The 22092-nt window shown below is 36.0% G+C and overlaps 1 protein-coding gene across 1 annotated transcript in view; it reads left to right on the top strand.

Annotated features, from left to right (window-relative positions):
• The window catches only part of SLCO1A2 (solute carrier organic anion transporter family member 1A2), a 57112-nt gene that overhangs the window by 33414 nt on the left and 1606 nt on the right, over positions 1–22092 (top strand). The window contains exons 8-14 of the mRNA XM_033222708.1: positions 229–450; positions 3004–3168; positions 4759–4954; positions 6440–6605; positions 8228–8400; positions 16373–16437; positions 16979–17096. Of these exons, the coding sequence (XP_033078599.1) occupies positions 229–450; positions 3004–3168; positions 4759–4954; positions 6440–6605; positions 8228–8400; positions 16373–16437; positions 16979–17096 (1105 nt within the window). The remainder of the gene's footprint in view (positions 1–228; positions 451–3003; positions 3169–4758; positions 4955–6439; positions 6606–8227; positions 8401–16372; positions 16438–16978; positions 17097–22092) is intronic.

Consider the following 22092-nt stretch of genomic DNA (forward strand, 5'->3'; position numbering starts at 1 on the left):
GTTAATACCTGCTTTTAAATCCCTTACACGATAGACAGATAACCAGCCTAATTTATTACTAGACAATATTATAACACCATGTATTTTTAGAAAAATTTTATCAGTGTCTGAATTGTAAGCCAATTTTATACTTGGTTAGGACCTGATAATTCTAATTTTAAGAATTTTCTATACTTCATACAGAAAATACTGACTTAAGCTAATAAAAGTGTGTATATTTTTTTACAGATGATCTGACCATAACTCCCACTGACACTCGTTGGGTTGGTGCATGGTGGTTTGGCTTTCTGATCTGTGCAGGAGTTAATGTGCTCACTGCCATTCCTTTTTTCTTTTTGCCCAAAACACTTCCAAAGGAAGGACTGGAGAATAATGCTGACATCATTAAAAATGAAAATGAAGACAAACAAAGAAAAGAGGACAAGAAAGAAAAATATGGAATCACTAAAGGCAAATATACATATTTTAAATACTATGAAATTGACCTTTTATTTCATACAGATATGTCTGTATTTTAGTCTAACACTATGATATGCTATCCTGTGTTGAGACAATTTGTCATCAACAGTCACCAGTCAGTAATACCTAACTAGTCCTTTTCCTCCTATGGTACTACTTGAAAAGAAATAATATAATTTGGAAGCTGAATTATTTCAGATTAGCATTCATGTAAACTTTTATGTCAGTCTTGGCACTCTCTCTCTCTCTCAGATATCTATATCTATATCTATGTCTATATATATCTATGTTCTCTGTAAAATGGGTTTTTTGAGCAAATGAGACTATATGTATATATATGAGACTATATACATATAGTCTCATTTGCTCAAAACCATTTTTCAGAGAACATAGGTTAAGTTGAAACAAAATGAACAAGCAAATTTAAACTAAGAACAAAAGTAGGAAAGAGTATACTCTAATCTTAATAGGTAGTATATTTTGTAACCAATGTGTTAGTTTAATCATGAGCTTCGTGGAAGTTAAAGCAGAAAGAAAAAAAAAAAAACATGATCAGTGACCCACCTCTCTATATTTGGTAGAGGGAAGAATAATTATGAATAATTTATAAAAAGAAATATAAAACATTTTTAAAAAGAAATTATAATAAAAAGGAAAGAATTATTTATAAAAATTTATAAAAAGAAGCAGTTCTCCAAGGAAGAAATTGTAGAAAAAAATAAAAAATGATCATATGATGTATGATATAGGTAATACTGAGCCACATAGTGGTTTTCCAGCAAATGAAAGGGTAAATTTCATGTAACTTTTTTTTTGGTACAGAACCTCAATAAAAGCTCAAAGCGTAATTTACAGTAGGGTTTTCTGTGGGAAACTCAACTAAAAAAGCCTCAGTATTTAGTACTCAAGAGCACTGATGCTCAAACTTGGCTGCACATTGGAATCACCTAGGAAATTTTAAAACTGATTGATGCCTGGAAGTTCTGTAGTATTCCCAAAAGGTCTGATTTAGTTAGTGTGGATGTGTGGCCTGGGTATTGGAACTTAAAAATGTTTATTTGATGGATGGTGAGGGGCTCAGTTTTCTGTCAAATGGGGATAAATTATTGTTGTGTGAAGGTGAAAGACATTCTAGCATACATTATTATTAATACTGATACTAGTATTAGTACTTTTATTGTTGCCATTGCTGTTTCTATCATCACCCATAAGTTACAATGTCAATTTGCAAGGAAATTTTCTTAACAATTATAAATGCTCTTAAATCACAATTGAGCATAATTTAATACATCTTGGGTCATTAGGAGCCAATCTTGCAAATTCTCAGAATCATTCTGATGATATTAAAAATTCTTCTTAAAGGATTATTATGGACTGATAGACCTCTTGTGGTCTGCAAGATCAGTTCCATTTTCAAAATCAGGAAAGAGTTTAGCTTGTTGCAAGACATAGAAAACAAACTTGTGCTTCTGAAACTCATCTATTAGGACAGGGATGTCAACAAACATGGGTGACTTAAAAACCTTCAGAGTCCAGACAATAACTCTCTCTCCTGTCGGGTACCCTATTCATAAATATAAATTTTACAATTATAACTCATTTGTTTGCATTAATCTGTGTGTCTTCCTCTTCTAAATTGTTTATTTATTGAAATTTTGTTCCAGAATGAATTGTGAGCAGTTTATTAAGCAAACCAGGATTGTGCAAAATAAGAAAGTCAAGACAGAGAACATGTGGACAGGAAAAGTGAAAGGAAATTAAAAGTGAGAACTTGAGCCTGAATGGCAGCAGTGTGACCAAGAACATTTACTAGAGGCAGGTCACACATTACTAGAGGCAGGCCACACATTTGGCTCTGTGCTTTTTCTAACAGGAATAATTTTTTATTAAATCATTTACATAGTCCTTAGAATGTACCAAATGAATCAGCATCGCTGAGGGTGGGACCTGGATGTTGGTATTTTAAAAAATATCTCCAGAACCACTGAAACTGTTGTTCTGAAGAAGCAAAAAAAAAATTCTGGATACTTGAGAACGTTCATATCTCATTAATTCCCACATATATCTTTATTTCAAATGTTCAAGGAGTGATAAAATAAATATTTATGTGAAATCTTCTTTATCAACCTGATTTTCCTCCAGACATTACAGAACAGAACAAGCATCTTTCATTCTAATGAGCTGTAGAAAAAATAACATATTAATAGAAGAACAAAAGATTAGAAATAAAATGCTGTAGACATAGACAATATTTTGGTCACTTTGTAGTTTTCCTTATTGATCTTTAAGACTCAACAGTGACTTATTGAGGGCAAACCTATTGTGTTCTGATCCCTACCCAGTCAGCTACATCACTGACTTCTGGAAGCCACCAAAACATTTCTATGACTTCAGCTTTCAAGAGGAAAAAGGAATTAACAAACACATACACATTACAAAGTAGTAAAAAACATAATTTGTTGAGGAGGTGGATGTTTCAGGAAAAGCCAGTCACAAAATGCAAAGCCAAGTTCATTTGACACAGTTGTCATTCTTTCATTTCAGATTTTCTACCATTCATGAAAAGTCTTTCCTGCAATCCAATTTATATGCTTTTCATACTTATAAGTGTGATACAGTTCAACGCATTCGTTAGCATGATCTCTTTCATGCCTAAATACATAGAACAGCAATATGGAAAATCATCTTCAGATGCAATCTTTCTAATAGGTATGTTTGTTTTTCTCTGCATTACTAGCACACTTTTCCCCCCATGAAATGGTGAACAGTGTGATGGTAGGTGTAACAAACTCCTAAGTTGAAGTCTTTTAGCATATTTTTTGTCTCTGGTGGATTTCTTCCTTCGACTCTCCAAAAAAAATAAAAAATAAAAATAAAAATAAAAATAAAAAAGAAAGGGTAGGGAAGGGAAGAGGTCAGAAATATCTTGATTTTCTCTCCGAAGTCAGAATGTGAATTCATAATATTAATGCAAATCTTTGGGAGTGCAAAAATTACATATTTTCAGAAAGAATTCTGCATTTTACTACCAAATTTTACTCTCTTGGTTCCAGTTCAAGGATTCTGTGGTCCTCCTAATTTAATTTTTCGGTCCCCCTAGTGGTTTTAGGTGTCTCTGCAGCCACACACATTCGGCCTTTCCTGCAACCACACTAACCTCAGTGGTTTTAGCCTAACTTGGGTTTTTCCTGGGGTCTTTCCACTGTTTTGAAAAGTCAATATCCCAGGCTACTTGTATCCACACTACCTAAAGTGCTTGTGAAAGCTTCAAATACCTGGGGTTCCCCCTCAGACACACTGAATCAGACTCTAGGGCGTGGGGCTCTGGAATGGATTTTTAACAAGTTCTCTCCATAATATGATTCAGGGAGCCAGATGTTCACATTGTATGGAAGGAACCTGGGGCTATCTTCTCCTTTTACTATTCTTTTTTTTCTCTCTTATTGGGAAGGGTTGAGAGAGGAAGAGTGCTGGCCAGTAGCAGCAAGACATGAAATGTAAATACACCTGACAGCAACAGGCTCAGCAAAGTGACTCTCTAAAGTACCTTGAACTGGGTGTGTGGCTCATGCCTTTAATTCCAGCACTTTGGGATGCTGAGGAGTGAAGATCACTTGAGGCCAGGAGTTCAAGACCAGCCTGGACGACATAGCAAGGCTTTGTCTCTGTAATTTTTGTTTTTGAATTAGTCAGGTGTGGTGTCGTGTACCTGTAGTCCCAGCTACTTAGAAGGCTGAGGTGGGAGCACCTCTTAAGCCCAGGAGGTTGAGGCTCCAGTCAGCTATGATCATATCACTGCACTCCAGCCTGGGCAACAGAGCAAGATTCTGTCTCTAATAAAATAAAAAAAAAGCACCTTGAGAGGAGTCTAATTCTTCACAACCAAAGTGGGCATAAGTAACTGAAAAATTGTATATATATGTTCTCATTACACAGAATAGAAGGTAATAAATGAATAAATTACTGGCCAATTTTGACTTGCCACTTCTACCTGGATCCGAAGAAGAGAGATTTTTGTCATGATCTCCGCCTATAAGAAATTCACAAGCTACTGTAATGAGTTAAATGAATGATAATATAACAACAAGAGTCTCCCAAAATATACTTCCCCATTTTTGGGGTATTTCAAAATCTCCCTGTGGGTCATGTGTAACTAAGTGGGGATAAAATTAAATCATTCTTCTTCACTATGAGTTGGACCTAAATAGTTCCTTATATAAGACATATTACATAAAAGTGGTAACATATTTATTCCTTTGGTAAGTCATTTTGTAAATAATATTTTATTTGCATTTATAGGTATTTATAACTTACCTCCAATATGTATTGGATACATAATTGGTGGTTTAATTATGAAGAAGTTCAAGATTACTGTCAAACAAGCTGCCCACATAGGATGTTGGTTATCCTTACTTGAGTATCTTCTCTATTTTTTATCTTTTCTCGTGACTTGTGAAAATTCTTCAGTTGTTGGAATAAATACCTCTTATGAAGGGTATGTTGTTTTCTAATGAATGTCAGAATCTTTCAACAAATGGTTAATATTATATTTTTTACAATGGCAATGCACGATCAGATCGTTTGCTTATTGGAGTTAGTGATAGTAATCCATGCTCTTCCTGTATCTTTTCTCCATCTGTCAATCAAAAGCCAATCTATCCAAGCTCTAGGCTTATTAACGAGATTGGGAACATATCACAGGGTGAGTGAATTTATGATTGCATGTGCACGTGGGTGTGTGTGCATGATTGTCTTTGTGATATCCGAGTAGATATTATCCTGTGAAAGAAACTACCTACAGTTTTAGTTTGAATTAAAATATGCTATCCATATGTCTTACACTCCCATAACTGAGTAAAACTAAGAGTAGACTATACAGTCAAAATAGCCTCTATATGTTTACACAATGGGCTTAAGTTTGGCATAACTAAATCATAATACATGATAAATTAATTAATACATAATTCATATATTTCATTTGTACTGCTGTATCTAAAATATTGAATACTTTCATATTTTGTATTTTGAAGGTTATCTGGGTTTTATTGAAAGGTTTTCCATAGTGATGTACATTAAAAGAATTCACCTGTAGGGCACATTTTGATAATCAAGCTATCAGTTAAAATGAAATAAAGAACATCCTAAAATGTTTTTTCAAAATTATCAAGGTTTATTAGATTGAAATAATTTCAAATGTAAAATCATAATATAATTTTATATATGGTATTTTATTTGAGACTCATAAACTTTATTTAAGATAAGCATTATTACCTCCACTTTACAGATGAAATTGAGATTCAGAGAGATTTAATGATAAAGGGAGTTCATTTCAAATCTCTTCAACCACATCAATACAGAAATGGATTTTAAAATTGGAATAAATTTTAAAGATTGTCTCCATCTCCAATGATGCTGATTCCCAGACATAATGTGTCGAAAGTCGCACTGTGATCTAGTCTGAATTCAGTCTCTAAACTGCCACGCAAGTGCTCTTTCAATCGTATTACAAGCACTGGTCACTTTTTATATTAGTAGAATGTATTTCTTTAATTCAAATACCTATGTTTCTGGAGCCAAATGTATTATCTGTACTACAAGTGGAACTTGCAGATTTTTGTCTTCATGCTAGTCCTTTCTTGCTATTTGCTATCTAATGGATGAATCACAGAGATTAGTTCATCCTCATCTTTTGAGATCTAATAGTATGTGAAAACGTGACTCCCACAAGGTAGGAACTCAATGCTTATTTATTGCCTGTATATTCTTCTGAAATAAATCATTGAAAGAGTGGCTATGTGGTCATCAAAACAGGTCTCTTTTATACCAAAGCTATAGTAAACAGGTCACACATTGATGATTGGAAGATTTCTCTTTCTATTCATGGGAGGAGAGGAAATCTAATTGGGGATTGAGATGAAAAGAAGAAAAAAAGGGTTGAATCATCTTTTAATATCTATGGCATTATTTTAAATCACTTCAGAATTCCACAAGATTTGTATATGGGAAATAACATCTTTGCTAATTGCAATGTGGATTGCAACTGTCCATCTAAAATATGGGATCCTGTGTGTGGAAACAATGGCTTGTCATATCTGTCAGCTTGTTTTGCTGGTTGTGAGACATCCATTGGAATGGGAATAAACATGGTAAGACATCCTATTTGACAGAACATTTTGAGTTGCATTTTTACTTTCCAACTATGAACTGGGCCTACACTTAATAAAAGTAAAATTAGTGTTTCCTCAAAACCAAATTAGTTTATTTGTATGTGGAAAAATAACTCTATGACAGTCACTTGATTACCTTTTATTTCCCAGATCTTATGTAAAACCTTCATAGCATCTGAACAGTGATCTGAAATTTCCAAGAAGTTTACATTATTACTCAAATAATTTGGGTTGTAAATACTCTGGACTAAAAAAATTTTATCATTGAAATAAAGTTGGTGGTTTTGATCTCAATTGTCCAGCTAATTGCTTTGCTATACATATATATATATATATATATATATTTTTTTTTTTTTTTTTTCTGTGTATATGTATGGGTGTGCTTTCTGTGGTTTTCACATTCTGACAGTTCTTTAAGAATTTAGAATTAGGAATGTTCTCTTGCCTCTAACATATCACGATATAATATAACAATACTAATACTAATATCATGTTAGTTGATGATCAAAGTAAACTATAAATTTTGATTCTTATTAAGACCTGGAAACATGTAACAATTCAAAAAGGGTTGACAATTCTGTTTTTGAAATAAACTCTTTCCTTTCCTTTCCTTTTTTTCCTTTTTTTGAGATGGAGTCTCACTCTGTCGCCCAGGCTAGAGTGCAGTGGCACGATCTCGGCTCACTGCAACCTCCGCCTCCCGGGTTCAAGCGAGTCTCCTGCCTCAGCCTCCTGAGTGCCTGAGTAGGATTACAGGCACACGCCACCATGTCCGGGTAATTTTTGTATTTTTAGTAGAGACGGGGTTTCACCATGTTGGTCAGGCTGGTCTCGAACTCCTGACCTCATGATTCGCCTGCCTTGGCCTCCCAAAGTGGTGGGATTACAGGCGTAAGCCACTGCGCCCTGCCGAAATAAACTATTTCTTTAGAAGCAAAGCTTTGGTTATTTGTAAGCATCTAAATATTTCAACTGAGCACTCTGAAACAGATTTTGTTTGTTCAATGTAGTGTTGTATCAAAACACTATTTTAAAAAGTGTATTGGCTGGGCGCACTGTCTTACGCCTGTAATCCCAGCACTTTGGAAGGCAGAGATGGGTGTATCATCTGAGGTCAGGAGTTCAAGACCAGTTGGCCAACATGGTGAAATCCACCTCTACTAAAAATACAAAATTTAGCTGGGGGTAGTGGCGGGCGCCTGTAGTCCCAGCTACCCTGGAGCCTGGGGCAAGAGAATCACTTGAATCTGGGAGGCAGAGGTTGCAGTGAGCCAAGTTCATACCACTGCACTCTAGCCTAGGCGACAGCATGAGTCTCTGTTTCAAATAAATAAATAAGAAAAATAATTAAAAAGCGTGTCTTTAGGGTAGCTTATTCGTTATTACAAATTTACTATACATATTTAGAAAAATATACCATTTTTCTGAAATCACCCTTCCAGTTTTGTTATATGCTGTAATCTTGAGAGACATCATAATGGAGATGGAGTAAAGGGAACAAGCAGTCTCCATCTTGATCCAACTGGCTGTGTAGAAAATGTTTAAAATTTGTGTTCAAGATATTTCTTTCTTAGTTAGTATAATATGTTATTTTTTGACAGGTGTTCCAAAATTGCAGCTGTATTCAAACATCAGGAAATTCATCTGCAGTTCTTGGGCTGTGTGACAAAGGACCTGACTGTTTCTTGATGCTCCAGTACTTCCTGATCTTGTCAGCAATGAGCAGTTTCATTTATTCTTTGGCTGCCATACCTGGATATATGGTTCTCTTGAGGTACAAAATTATTTTCCTTATTTAAATTTTTTGGGGTCGTTTATTAAGGTAGCTTGTTCTAAGAAAGTCACTCAGGACTCAGTATCTAAGAACTCAGTGCTCTAACGTACCATGTATTAAGGGTTTTGTATTAAGCATTTTTGAATTTCACACAATTTTAAAGCTAGCAACGCACATGTTCATCTCCTGGCATTTCATTCCTATTCCTCCCTATTTTTCTTCCTTATTTCTTAGAGTTAAATGAGTGGACCTCTCATTTTGTGACAAAAGAGACACATTTACATCTTAGGGTAGGCCATAGAAAATGGCCATTTTGATAGGTAAAGAGTGGGTGCCTAGCAGCCATTTCCTAAGGTTCAACCTATAGGACAGCAGCGCAAAGCTCTGAGAAGCCCCCATCTCACCAAGACCACTGGATCTTTCTGAGCTCCATTTTTCTTTAATAATAATGGGCATAATAAGAAATACTCAGCTCTCTCACAAGGCTACTGTGAGGCATCAATGCTGAAGGACTTTCTAAAACTAGGAAATTGAAGAGCTAGTTTTCAAATTTAGGTATATTAAATAAATCTTCTTTCAACTACGCCACTCTTCATGCCTAGTAAACAATCCTGAACATAGTTTGTATTTTTTCTCTCTTCTTCTTGTTTTGGAGCTCAAAAGTAGAGTTAAGTTAATCACAATGCTCAAGTCATACATAACACATTATCATCACAGGCCAGAACAAGGATTCTCTCTTATTTTACTTCATTTATTTATTTACTTCTATTCAATTCCCTATTTCCAGTCACTATAGGTGCTCACTGAAATATGACAGATAAATGTCATTAAATATGCATTTCCTTTGTAAAATATTAAAATTTTTTTTGTGTATGTGTTTTTATATTCACACCAATGGTGGTATGGTATTAAGTCTTGTTCTGGTTCATAAGGTAGATGCATAGATAAATTCACCAGTCCTATTTAGAGTAATTTTTATATCATCACTGCATGGGAGTTAGAATTATCTCACTTTGTGATGTTGACTAATCCAATGGGTGTAAAATACTAATGATAGCTCACTGACTTGTCAATATGTGATTTCCTGATATACTGAGCTTAAGCATCTCTTCAAACAACTTTTTTAGCTATTTAGGCTTCTGATAGATGATGCTTATTCAATTTATTTTACCCATTTTACTCATTATATTTCCTATCTCCTATGTTTTCCTTGATGATTTTGATGATTACGATGTAAATTACAGGTATTAATGTAATACTGTTTATATTATACAATTATCTTCACTTTGTCTGTCTTCTTTCTTTTAACTTTTACAGTGCCATTTATGAAATGAAATCCTAAATTTTGTTGTACTAAAATCTAACAATTTTCTTGCCTTAGTGTTTGTGTATTTGGAAGATAAGTCACATTTTTAAAATTGCTTCCACATTTGTAACTTATAAAAATATTCCCTTAAATTTTATTTCCCCCTAGCTTTCCAGCTTTACCTTCTGCATAGTTTTTTAAGCCATCTCAAATCTATTTTTATATGTGGTTTAAGGGACATAGATATCCAGTGTTATTTTTCTCCGAATAATAAAGTTTTTTCCAAAATCATAGCCTATATAATACATCCTTTTTCCTTTGATTTGTGGTGCCACCATCTCAAGTTTTTATATAACGTGAATCTATTTTTCATCCTTATTCTGTTCCACAGATTTATTTGCCTGTTCTCATACCAGTGTCACCTTGATTTAATTACTTTGGCCTTGCAAATGTTAGTATTTCATATGGTAACTTTTCCTCACCCACCTGTCATCTTCACTTTGCCTTTATTCTTTTATTCTCAGACTGATTTAGCTGTCTGTGGATCTTTACATCTTCATAAGAATTTCAACTGAGTTAGTGTAGATTCCATAGATTACTTGGAGAAAAATCTGACATCAAATATTTTTGAACATGTAATATCCTCGCATTTGCTTAAATGTTCCTTTGTATCCTTAAATAAAGTTCTGAAAATTTGTCACAAAGGTGATGTGCCATTAGGTTCCTTCTTAAATACTATATATAAATATATAAATTATATACACACATATGTATACATATACATGTCTATATATGCACACACATATATGTACATACAGCCACACAGATACATATACACATGCATACACACACACAGACACACACACACACACTGAGAAAAACAAATGGTTTCTCTATTCATACAGAACACTTCTGATAGCCAGATGTGTGGATTATTTTCCTACACTGTCCAATTCTGCAGCACCAGCTGGGTGTTCTACAGTTCCATGCAATTCTGGCACTATCTACATAGACTTTGCATCAGATTGCACAAGTTAAAAGGCTCAGTCCTATGAGACTGCCCCCAATCTAGATGTCAATCACAAGTCCAGACACCCTGGGCTTTTGTTTTGTTTTGTTTTGTGTTCTACCCTGGGCTTCTGACTGACAAGCTATGCATTAGGGTTGACTCCTCCATTTTCTAGAATGGCTCACGGAACTCAGGGAAGAAACACTTGACTTACGTTCATTGGTTTATTATGAAGGTTATTATAAAAGACACAAATGGAAACCAGGGTAGGGTTGGGATGTGCCACTCTCCTGGCATATGGATGTGTTTACCAGCTCAGAAACTCATCAAATCTCCTAGTTCAAGAGCTTTTAGTGAGCTTGATCTGAAGATGCACACATCCCACTCCATCCTCCTGGAGGTCTGAATGTGGGGTTGAGAATTCCAGTCTTCTAATAACTTAGTCTTTCTGGTGACCAGTCCCAGCCCAGTCTGGGAACCCACCCTGTCGTCTCATTAGTATAGTATAGTCTATACATTAGTATAGACTCAGGTGTGATCAAAACAATCTCCCTAAGAATGACAAAATACATTCCTACCACTAAGGATGCTCCAAGGGAATTCCAAGAACTCCAAGGACCCATGTGCCAGCAGCTAGGGACAAAGACCAAATATATTTCTTGTGACGCCATCCACACACACACACACACACACACACACACACAGAATGGTGCCATTACCATCACAAACATATAATACACATATATATCATACACATGTAAATATTTGTGATTGCAAATATATATAGATATGAATATGTGTATTTGTGATTTTAAACTGATTTATATTGTACTGATTTTAAATATATTTAAATTTATATTTGTATTGCTTGTAAAATATTTGTGATTATCAATGTGATTTTACATATTTTGTGTGTATATGAATATATGTGAATCATTTCCCCATATACAAATATAAATTTTATATCTAGATTATAATTACATAGCATATAATTAAAATTATACATAAAATAAATCAGAAGTAAAAACTAGATTAAAAAATTATATAATCATATATAAATATAGTTTTTTAATTTTTAATTTTTATGGGTATATAGTAGGTGTATATATTTATGGGTTACATAAGATATTCTGATACAAGCATGCAGTGTGTAATAACCACATTAGGGTAAATGGGGTATCCATTCCCTCAGGCATTTATACTTTGTGTTACAAGCAATTCATTTATACTCTTTTAGTTATTTTAAAATGTACAATTAAATTATTTTCCACTATAGTCACTCTATACACTATCAAATAGTAGGTTTAATTCATTTTTTCCATTTTTTTCGCACCTATTAACTATCTCTACTTCCCCACCACACCCAGGCTACCCTTTCCAGCCTCTGGTAACAACCCTTCTGTTCTCTATCTCCATGAGTTCGTTTTCATTTTTTCTTTTTTTTTCTCGATCTCCTGACCTCGTGATCCGCCAGTCTCGGCCTCCCAAAGTGCTGGGATTACAGGCTTGAGCCACCGCGCCCGGCCTTTTTTTTTTTTTTTGAGACGGAGTCTTGCTCTGCCACGCAGGCTGGAGTGCAGTGGCCGGATCTCAGCTCACTGCAAGCTCCGCCTCCCGGGTTTACGCCATTCTCCTGCCTCAGCCTCCCGAGTAGCTTGGACTACAGGTGCCCGCCTGGTTGCCCGGCTAGTTTTTTGTATTTTTAAGTAGAGACAGGGTTTCACCGTATTAGCCAGGATGGTCTCGATCTCCTGACCTCGTGATCCACCCGTCTCGGCCTCCCAAAGTGCTGGGATTACAGGCTTGAGCCACTGCGCCCGGCCTCTCTACTTTTTCTTTAAGGCAAACAACTATTAGATTTGCCCTTTAGAGACTATTTTGTGGATCATTAAGGTGCTCTTCACTCTTTTTTATTTTTTTCTTTTGTATCCCTTACTGTGTATTTTCAAATAGCCTATCTTCAAGCTCACTAAATCTTTCTTTTGCTTGATAAATTCTGCTATTAAGAGATTCTGAGGCATTCTTTAGTATGCCATTGCAGTTTTTTAACTGCAGAATTTCTGCTTCTTTTTTTTATGTCAACCTCTTTGTAAAATTCATCTGATAGCGTTCTGAATTTTTTATCTGTATTATCTTGAATTTCTTTGAGTTTCCTCAAAATAGTCATTTTGAATTCTCAATCTGAAAGGTCACATATTTCTGTTTCTCCAGGATTGGTCTCTGCTGCCTTGTTTAGTTCCTTTGGTGAGGTTATGTTTTCCTGTATGTTCCTTATGCTTGTCAATGTTTGTTGATATCTGGGCATTGATGACTTAGGCATTTATCAGAGTCTTCATAGTCTGGGTTTGTTTGTGCCATCCTTCTTGAGCAGGCTTTCCAGGTATTCAAAAGGACTTGGGCCCCCAAGCCCAGTAATGCTGTGGTTCATGTAGACTCATAGAGTTACCACTTTGGAGGTCTTGGACAAGATCCGAAAGAATTCTCTGGATTACCAGGAAGAGATTCTTGTTCTTTTGCCTTAGTTTCTCCCAAACAAATGGCGTCTCTCTGTGCTAAGCTGCCAGGAAATGGGGGTAGGGTGATGCAAACACCCCTGTGACCACCACCACGGGGACTGTGCTGGGTTAGATTGGAATCTAGCACAGCACTAATCTCATCCAAGACCCACTGTTACCTCTACCTGGCTACCACCTATGTTTGTTCAAGGCCCAACTCTACAATCAGCCAGTGGTAATCCAGTCATGTTTTTGTCTTTCCCTTCAGAGCTGTGAGTTTTCCCAGTCCCCAGAAAGGTCCAGAGATGTCATCCAGGAACCTGGGATGGGTAAAAAAATCATACAAATCTACCTTGTATTCTATTCTAGTGTGGCTGAAGTGGCACTCAGACTATCAGAAACACCTTTTTACTCTTCTCTCCCCTTTCAAAAGTCAGAGGAGCCCCACCCCATGGCCACCACCACCACCAGAGGCCCACAGGGAATACTGCCCGGGCCACCACTGATGTTTACTTAAGGCACATGAGTCCTTTAGCCAGCCTGTGTGAATGCTGCCAGGCCAGGACTCACCCTTCAGGGCAGTTGGCTCTCCTGTGGCCCAGAAGGGCAGGTTCAGAAATGCCATCCAAGACCCAAAGCCCAGAATCTGGAACTGCAAAAATGTGCTTGGTGCTCTACCCCTGGGGTCGCTACCCAAACTGGGCCACAGAATATTACCAGACCCTGACCTGGTAGGAATCTGACCTCACAGCAGGAGGGAGTAGCGAGCATTACCCCCTCAGCTCCGCCTCCTGTCAGATCAGCTGTAGCATTAGATTCTCATTCGAACGTGAACCCTATTGTGAAATGCACATGTGAGGGATCTAGGCTGCGCATTCCTTATGAGAATCTCACTAACGCCTGATGGTCTGAGGTGGAACAGTTTCATCCAAAATCATCCCCGACTCCTGCCTGGTCAGTGGAAAAATCGTGTTCCACCAAACCAGTCCCCGGTGCAAAAGGTTTGGAAACCACTGCTCTATCCCACTGTGGCTGAGCTGTTACCTAAGATGCAAGACAGAATTTCCTTTGCTCCCTGTGCCTGTGCTTTTCTCAAACAGGAAGAGTCTCTCCCCACAGCCACTACAGCTCTGAATGTGCTGAGTCTCATCTAAATACAGCACACCTGAGTCTTACCTGGGGCCCATGGCATACTACCTGAGTATAACTGTTGGTTATTCAGGCCCCAAGGGCTCTTTAGCCAGTAGGTGATGTATCCTGCCAGTACTGAGTCCTTCTCTTCAAGACAGCAGGTTCCCTTCTGGTCCAGGGTTTGTCTAGAAATGCCACCCAAGAGCTGGGGCCTGGAATGGGTGCCTCATGACCCTTTCCAGTGCCCTATCCTACTGTGGCTGAGTTGGTATCACAGATGCAAGATAAAGTCCTCTTTACTTATTCCTCCCCTCTCCTTAAGTGGAAGGAAGGATTCTCTTTTGGAGCCACAAGCTGTGCTGCCTGGGGTTGGGTGAAGGGTGGCACAAGCACTTCATTAGCTTCCCTGGCTGGTGTCTCAATAGGTGATGGAACCCTCAAGTTCATTGACTCCGAACCCAGCTCAGCACTAGAACTTGCCTAGGAGTTGTAGTTCTTGCAGCCTAGACTGGCTTTCAAGTTTATTTAGGGAGAGCACGTTTGCCCATGGTGGCGAGGCTTGCTGAAACTCAAGTTCTAACTGTGGGGCTGGGTGATTACTTTCTGGCGATGGCTAGTCTAAATGCTCCCTCCATGGGTAAGAATCAGCTGAGTTTAGCTTGGTTTTGCTTTCCACTGTGACAGGGCAGCACGGGATTTAATGAAGTCTCAGAATCACTGCATTCTCCCTCTCCCAAGTGCACAGAGTCCCTCTCCATGCCATGTGGCCACTGCTGGGGGATGGGAGGGCTGGCGTTGGCAATTCAAGACCATTTTTCCTGCTCTCTTCAGTTCCTCTTTCTGTGATATGAAGTTAAAACCAGGTATTGTGAGTGCTCACCTGATTTTTCGTTCGTACAAAGGTGTTTTTTTGTATGTAGATAGTTGTTAAATTTGGTGTTCCTTCAGGAGGGATGATTGGTGGAGCTTTCTATTTAGCTCCTTGCTCTACCCCTCCCTTATAAATATAAATTTTGCACTATTTTGGACAGATAGGTCTGTGTGTGTGTCCATATTTATCTCTATCTCTATCATCGCTACACATAAGTAAAGACAGGTATATATGGATATGTGTGGTACTGTTTTCTCTTATATTTTCTAGTTGGTTATTGCTGGTTTAGAGGAGTGTTGCTGTTTTTAAAAATTTGCTTTTTATCCGGCATCCTTCTTATTTGTTCTAATAATTTGTTGATTTTGTTAGGTTTTCTGTGCAAGTTTTTCAATGTGCAAATATGACAAGTTTTGTCTTTTCACTTCCAAACCTTACGCATCTTAGACTTCTAAAATTCTCTTGTAGCATAAATTAAAACCTCTAAGATTTATTTAACTGTAGTTGTGATAGTGAGTATTCTTGTTCTTTCCTAATTTTAATAAGAACTGTATACAATTTATTTATTATTATTCTTACTGAAGATTTTTACTGTATCTAGTTTCTGTGTTATTAAAAACAATTTCTTTTTTTTTTTTTTTTTTGAGATGGAGTGTAGCTCTGTCACCCAGGCTGGAGTGCAGTGACGCAATTTCAGCTCATTGCAACCTCTGCCTCCCAGATTCAAGTGATTCTCCTGCCTCAGCCTCCCAGGTAGCTGGGATTACAGGCACCCACCACCATACCCAGCTAATTTTTCATATTTTTAGTAGAGACAGGGTTTCACCATGTTGATCAGGCTGCTCTCGAACTCCTGATCTCAGGTGATCCATCCGCCTTGGCCTCCCAAAGTGCTGGCGAATTACAGGTGTGAGCCACCGCGCCCGACTAATAAAATAGGTATTAATAAGAAAAAATGATAGGTGAAGTGTCAGTAGCCAGAAATGGGCTCCTGTGTAGGCTACCAGCTGGATAATAAAACCCTGAATAACAAATAAGTGAGCATGAAAGTAAAATTTTGAATGTTCATTATGTGTGACTAGCTTACAACCGGCCTTTTCAAGACAGTATGATAGTTTTAAATCTTTGTTTTTCTTTTATTTACAAACTTATTTACTTTTCAGGTGTATGAAATCTGAAGAGAAGTCCCTTGGTGTGGGATTACATACATTTTGCACAAGAGTATTTGGTAAAAATAGTTATTTTTTTCCCACATCCTATTGGAACAATATTAAATACTAGACAAACAAGATAATTATTTCAGAAAAACAGTCTAGCAAGTGTCCCTTCTGTATGTAAAAAGCACATTATAAATATGAGAATGCAGCACACAAAGAGATAGAGCATCTCTTTTACTTGAAAAGGCCCTGTCTGACCTTCATTACACTATTCTTTGAAGATTTGAAAATAAAATGAAAGAAAATGCTCTGCCCAAATAAAATGTACATATAATAGGCCCAAAACATTTAAGAAAATATATAAAGTTCAGAATCTTTAATTGAATGTTTTACTCTACTAATAATTGTGTTGCATAATTTTTTACTTATAAGATTACTTATTTTTTAATAATTTAGAAACTTTACAGTAAGTAACTCATTTCTAAAAATAAAATTTAGGCCATTAGATTTATGTTTTGATAAACTTTGCAGTACAAATAAAGAAAATCAAAATATTTCCAAATAAGTATCTTAATTCTTGTTGATAGATCTTTCTTTCCCTGTTAATTGCAGCTGGCATTCCTGCACCTATATATTTTGGCGCTTTAATGGATTCCACATGTTTACACTGGGGAACTTTGAAATGTGGTGAGTCAGGGGCATGCAGGATATATGATTCTACCACCTTCAGGTAAAGATAATAATTGGTTTAAAATTGTTTTATAAGCATAGACTGTGCATAACACAGCACCATTCATACCTAACTTTTTTTTGTCAAGTGAAAAGAATACTATTGTGTTTATTTCCAGAAGAGATACTGATGTTATATCTCCATTCCTTATTTGCGTACTAGAATTGTATTTTCCCATTATGTCTCAAGTGCTTGGTAAATATAAGCATACATGGCTTCCCTAACCTTGGCTTTCAAAGTGTTGTTTGTTAAATTCTTAGAGTCAACACAATATTGAAGGTAACGGTTGTATATATACCATGGATGCCTATCCAATTTATATTGATCTCTAAAGGCTCTTTGTTTTATCCTGCATGATTTCATCATGTCACGAGTCTGAAGCCTCACTTCCTCTCACCACGTCTCTGGTCTCCAAAATCATATCTTTTCTCCCTCTTTAAATTTTGCTGAAACAATCTTCTTCATGTCTCCTAATGCCTTCTCCTTGGTAAATACAAGTCTAATTTTGAATAAAACTCTTTGTTCTTTCTATTTTCATCTTTTTTTTCATTAGGAAATTTGACTTTTGTTTAAATCTGAATTAACTTCTCTTGATGGGGGCAATAATAAAGCTACTTTATTCAGTATAAAACAATTTACCATTGTTTATAGCATTCTGAGCTATTTGTCTTGATCAGCAAAAGGACATATATCAAGAAGTATCAGGAGAGCAGAGAGCAGGAGATTCATCTCTGCATCCATTCCCCTTTCCCCCAGAGCTTCCCAGGAGTGATGTTGAGGGAAGCTCAGCTATATGCTATGTATGCAGTAGATTTCTACCACAGTTGAGGAACTCCAAGGATCACTATTGAGGGTTGGCCTCATCCTGCTGCTTGGATTCTTGTTGATAGTATCCTGAATCAAATGGTGCTTGAGACACATTAAACAGACTTGGCTCCATTCTCTGTTAGTCAGACCAATTAGATTAGTCAATGAAATGGTGTATCCATGAGAAAATCTACCAGAAGCCAAGATATTCTGGAAATAAGGGTAAATATTGTTGGCAGACAATTCTCCATGGACCCCTACATTACATTTCTGCTTTTCTTGTTAGCAGGGGCACTGAGAGCATTTTTTCTGGACTATATTTTCAAGGATGTTGGAACAGTAAATGACCTTAGAAGATATAAATAGTGTCTCTCTCAAAGACAGAGGGCAGGTAGTTTGTTGTTCATGATGATAAGAAAATGTCTGCCTCTGGGGCAAAGTTTGGGCAGATTTTTTTGAAGCCCATTTAAAAGATTGGGGTTTCCAGCCGGGCGTGGTGGCTATCCCAGCACTTTGGGGGGCCGAGACGGGTGGATCACGAGGTCAGAAGATCGAGACCATCCTGGCTAACACGGTGAAACCCCGTCTCTACTAAAAAAAAAAAAAAAAAAAATACAAAAAACTAGCCAGGCGAGGTGGCGGGCCCCTGTAGTCCCAGCTACTCGGGAGGCTGAGGCAGGAGAATGGCGTGAACCTGGGAGGCGGAGCTTGCAGTGAGCTGAGATCCGGCCACTGCACTCCAGCCTGGGCCACAGAGCCAGACTCCCTCTCAAAAAAAAAAAAAAAAAAAAAAAAATTGTGGTTTCCTAAATTCAGGACTTTCTAACTGCGGCGCAAATCCACCATGTGTACAACGTTTACCTGGTTCTCCCTCTGTCTCACCACTTGGGGATGTGGAGGGTAAGGAAAACCAACCTGAAAATGAAGCTTGTGCTGACTGCTGTGTTGCGAGTGAAAAAAAGTCCTTTGTCCCTGACCTACGAGTCTTGTATCTTCTGTTAGTATCCTTGAAACTGTGGCAGGCTAGCCTGTTAACTTACAAATGAAGTAAAATCTTAGACTCTTTTACAATTCTTGAGAACAAACTTCTGATTACCTTTAAATTTTGCAAAAAAAGTAAAAATGATTAATTTGATTTATTTCAACCAATCGAAGGGGAGAAAATGCAATATGGTAATTCTTAAGAAAAAACCCCACACAAATAAGTTAAAAAACAAGAATAAGTGATTTTGCAAATTGGTTAAACTTGCTTGTTAAAAGATAGCAATTTTTTTTTTTTTTTTTTTTTTTTGAGACAGAGTCTCGCTTTGTCGCCCAAGCTGGAGTGCAGTGGCGCGATCTCGGCTCACTGCAAGCTCTGCCTCCCGGGTTCACGCCATTCTCCTGCCTCAGCCTCCAAGTAGCTGGGACTACAGGCGCACACCACCACGCCCGGCTAATTTTTTGTATTTTTAGTAGAGACGGGGTTTCACCATGTTAGCCAGGATGGTCTCGATCTCCTGACCTCGTGATCCGCCCGCCTCGGCCTCCCAAAGTGCTGGGATTACAGGCTTGAGCCACCGTGCCTGGCCAAAGATAGCAATTTTTATACTGGACTTTTCAAAATTTGAACTATGTGTTGTTTATAAGAGACAGATCAAAAATATAAAATGATTGAAGATAAGATTTTAAAAAGATACCAGACACATACTAAATCAACTTCTGTAGTTATATTAATGATTTAAACAAAGTATAAGTTAAAGGGAAAAAATTAATAGCGTTAAACAGGGATATTACTTAATAATAAAAGGAAAACATGACAAAAATATAGAAAAATTATGAACCTATGTAAATCTATCAACATAACCTCAAATATGCAAAACAAAAATTTATAAAATTATAAGAAGAATTCTACAGAATGGAAAATTTCGATATACTTGTGCCACAAATGAATATTAAACACAGATGAAAATGAGTGAGGATACAGTATATTTCAACTTCAAATTGTACAAGAGTAATCGAATATACAGATAAATGTAAATGAATATATATAATCTATATGAATCTATAATACATCTGTATCTATATCTACATGAATACATGGATAATTGTTAACCCAAATACCAGCACCTATGCCACTAAAAAGTTAAAAAAAAGTATTGATACCACATAAATCCTGTTTTCTGTTCACAATGCAATGATATAATGGAGTTCACCTATAATAAAAGATGCTCAAACCTCAAATGTTTGAAAAGTAGTAAAAAAATGCAGTCTTAAATTACTCATGGTTAAAAGAATAAATTACAATAAACATAATTAAATAATTAGAACTCTATGTCAATGAAAGCACTGAATAAGAAAACTTGTGGGATGAAGCCAAGCCAACCAGTAATCAAAGGGATGTTTAGAGCTTTAAATGTATAAATATATATACACATATGTATATGTTTGCATATGTACAAATATATGTATATGAATATGTATATTAATACATACATATAAGTACATATACATATTTATTTACATATGTATACAAATAATGTATATTTACATATATAGATGTATTACATATATAAATATACATATGCAATATATATTCACATATGTATATACACATAGGTATATATGTTTATATACACGTATGTATAAAACAATATGTATGTAAATATATACATATACACATTTACATGTAAAAGGCTGAAAATTAATGAACTTAGAATTTAGAAAAAGAACAATAAAATATATACAAATGATGTAGAACTACCTGATAAATGCCTCAATAATTTACATATTGATATATTTCCTATCTCAAACAAGAATAAATGATACAATATATTTTTAAAATTCAAAGGAACATATCTTGGTTAAAAGACAATAAAAACATCATCCTAAACATCAGGTTTTTCAGAAATTAAACAGAAACATAAAGGAGTAAACAAAGCTGAATTCACAGGCTCTATGTCTCAAAATGGGCAGTGGTTTCTGGTATCAGCTTCCAAAAGAAGTATAAGGTACTTCTAAGTCAAGAGACTAAATCCAGATTCAATGCTTTAATCCAATTAATGAGGCAAAACACCTTGTACAGGGGTTAGTGTTCCTCAAAATCTGATATTCACTCAGAACTTCACAATGTGAACTTATTTGCAAGTAGAGCATTTACGAGTGGAATTAGTTAAGTTAAAATGAGGTTATACTGGATTGCAGTAGGCCTTAAATCCAATCACTGGTGTCCATTTTTTTCTGAATCCTAGTAATGTTTCATAATAAAAGCAAATTTTAGAAGCAGAAATATAGAAATGAGAAGCAGAAATTAATAAATAGACTATATACCATAGAGGGAATCAGAAAGTAAAGAGCTATGGTTTTGTAAAGTTGCAAAGGTATTACTAATAACAATACTGTGGAACGGCAAATAAAGAAAGAGAGGAGGCACAAATAAAATATCATTAAGGATGAAAAAGGTAATATAAGTACAGATATTATAATAGTTACACAGGGATTTTTAGATATAACAATTTAGAAACATATTAAATAGATATTTTTCTAGACAATTATATATTACTAGATATTATTATAAATCCATAGAAACATGAATATTTTTATAGTTACTTAAAAATGTAAATCCTTCAAAAATGCTCATCTCCCAAAGGCACCAAGTTCAGATGTTTTTCAGGAGAGTCTGATAAAACCTACAATGAACTGATGATTCATTCGTAAATTATGCAAGTTATTCTCAGAAACAGAAAAAGGGAAAATTTTGTAATTCATTTCACAAAGCTAGTACAATCTTAATAATCACACTGGACAAGTTCAGTACAAGAAAAAAATTTGTAGGCTAATCTTATACATGCAAAAATTCTACATAAAAATTGATAACTTGAATCTAATAATGTGTAAAAATTACAAATACAGTTTATTTTAAGCATGCAAGGATAGGTCGACATCAGACAATCTATTGGTGTAATAGATGCTAATTAACACAATAAAGGTAGAAAACCTTGGATACTCCTCCGACTACAAGCAGAAAAGTTACTTGGTTATATTATGCACATTCATGATTAAAACTTTGAGCAAGCTCATAATAGAAAATAACTTCCTTAATCTGATCAAGGTCATCTAAAGAAACTCTCACAATATATTATAATTCATGATGATTCTTTGGAAGCATTCTTACTAAATACTATTCACTGCTATCAATATCAGTATTAAT

This window comes from Trachypithecus francoisi, unplaced genomic scaffold (genome assembly GCF_009764315.1).
Source record: "Trachypithecus francoisi isolate TF-2019V2 unplaced genomic scaffold, Tfra_2.0 Lachesis_group11, whole genome shotgun sequence".
NCBI classification, from domain to species: Eukaryota; Metazoa; Chordata; class Mammalia; order Primates; family Cercopithecidae; genus Trachypithecus; species Trachypithecus francoisi.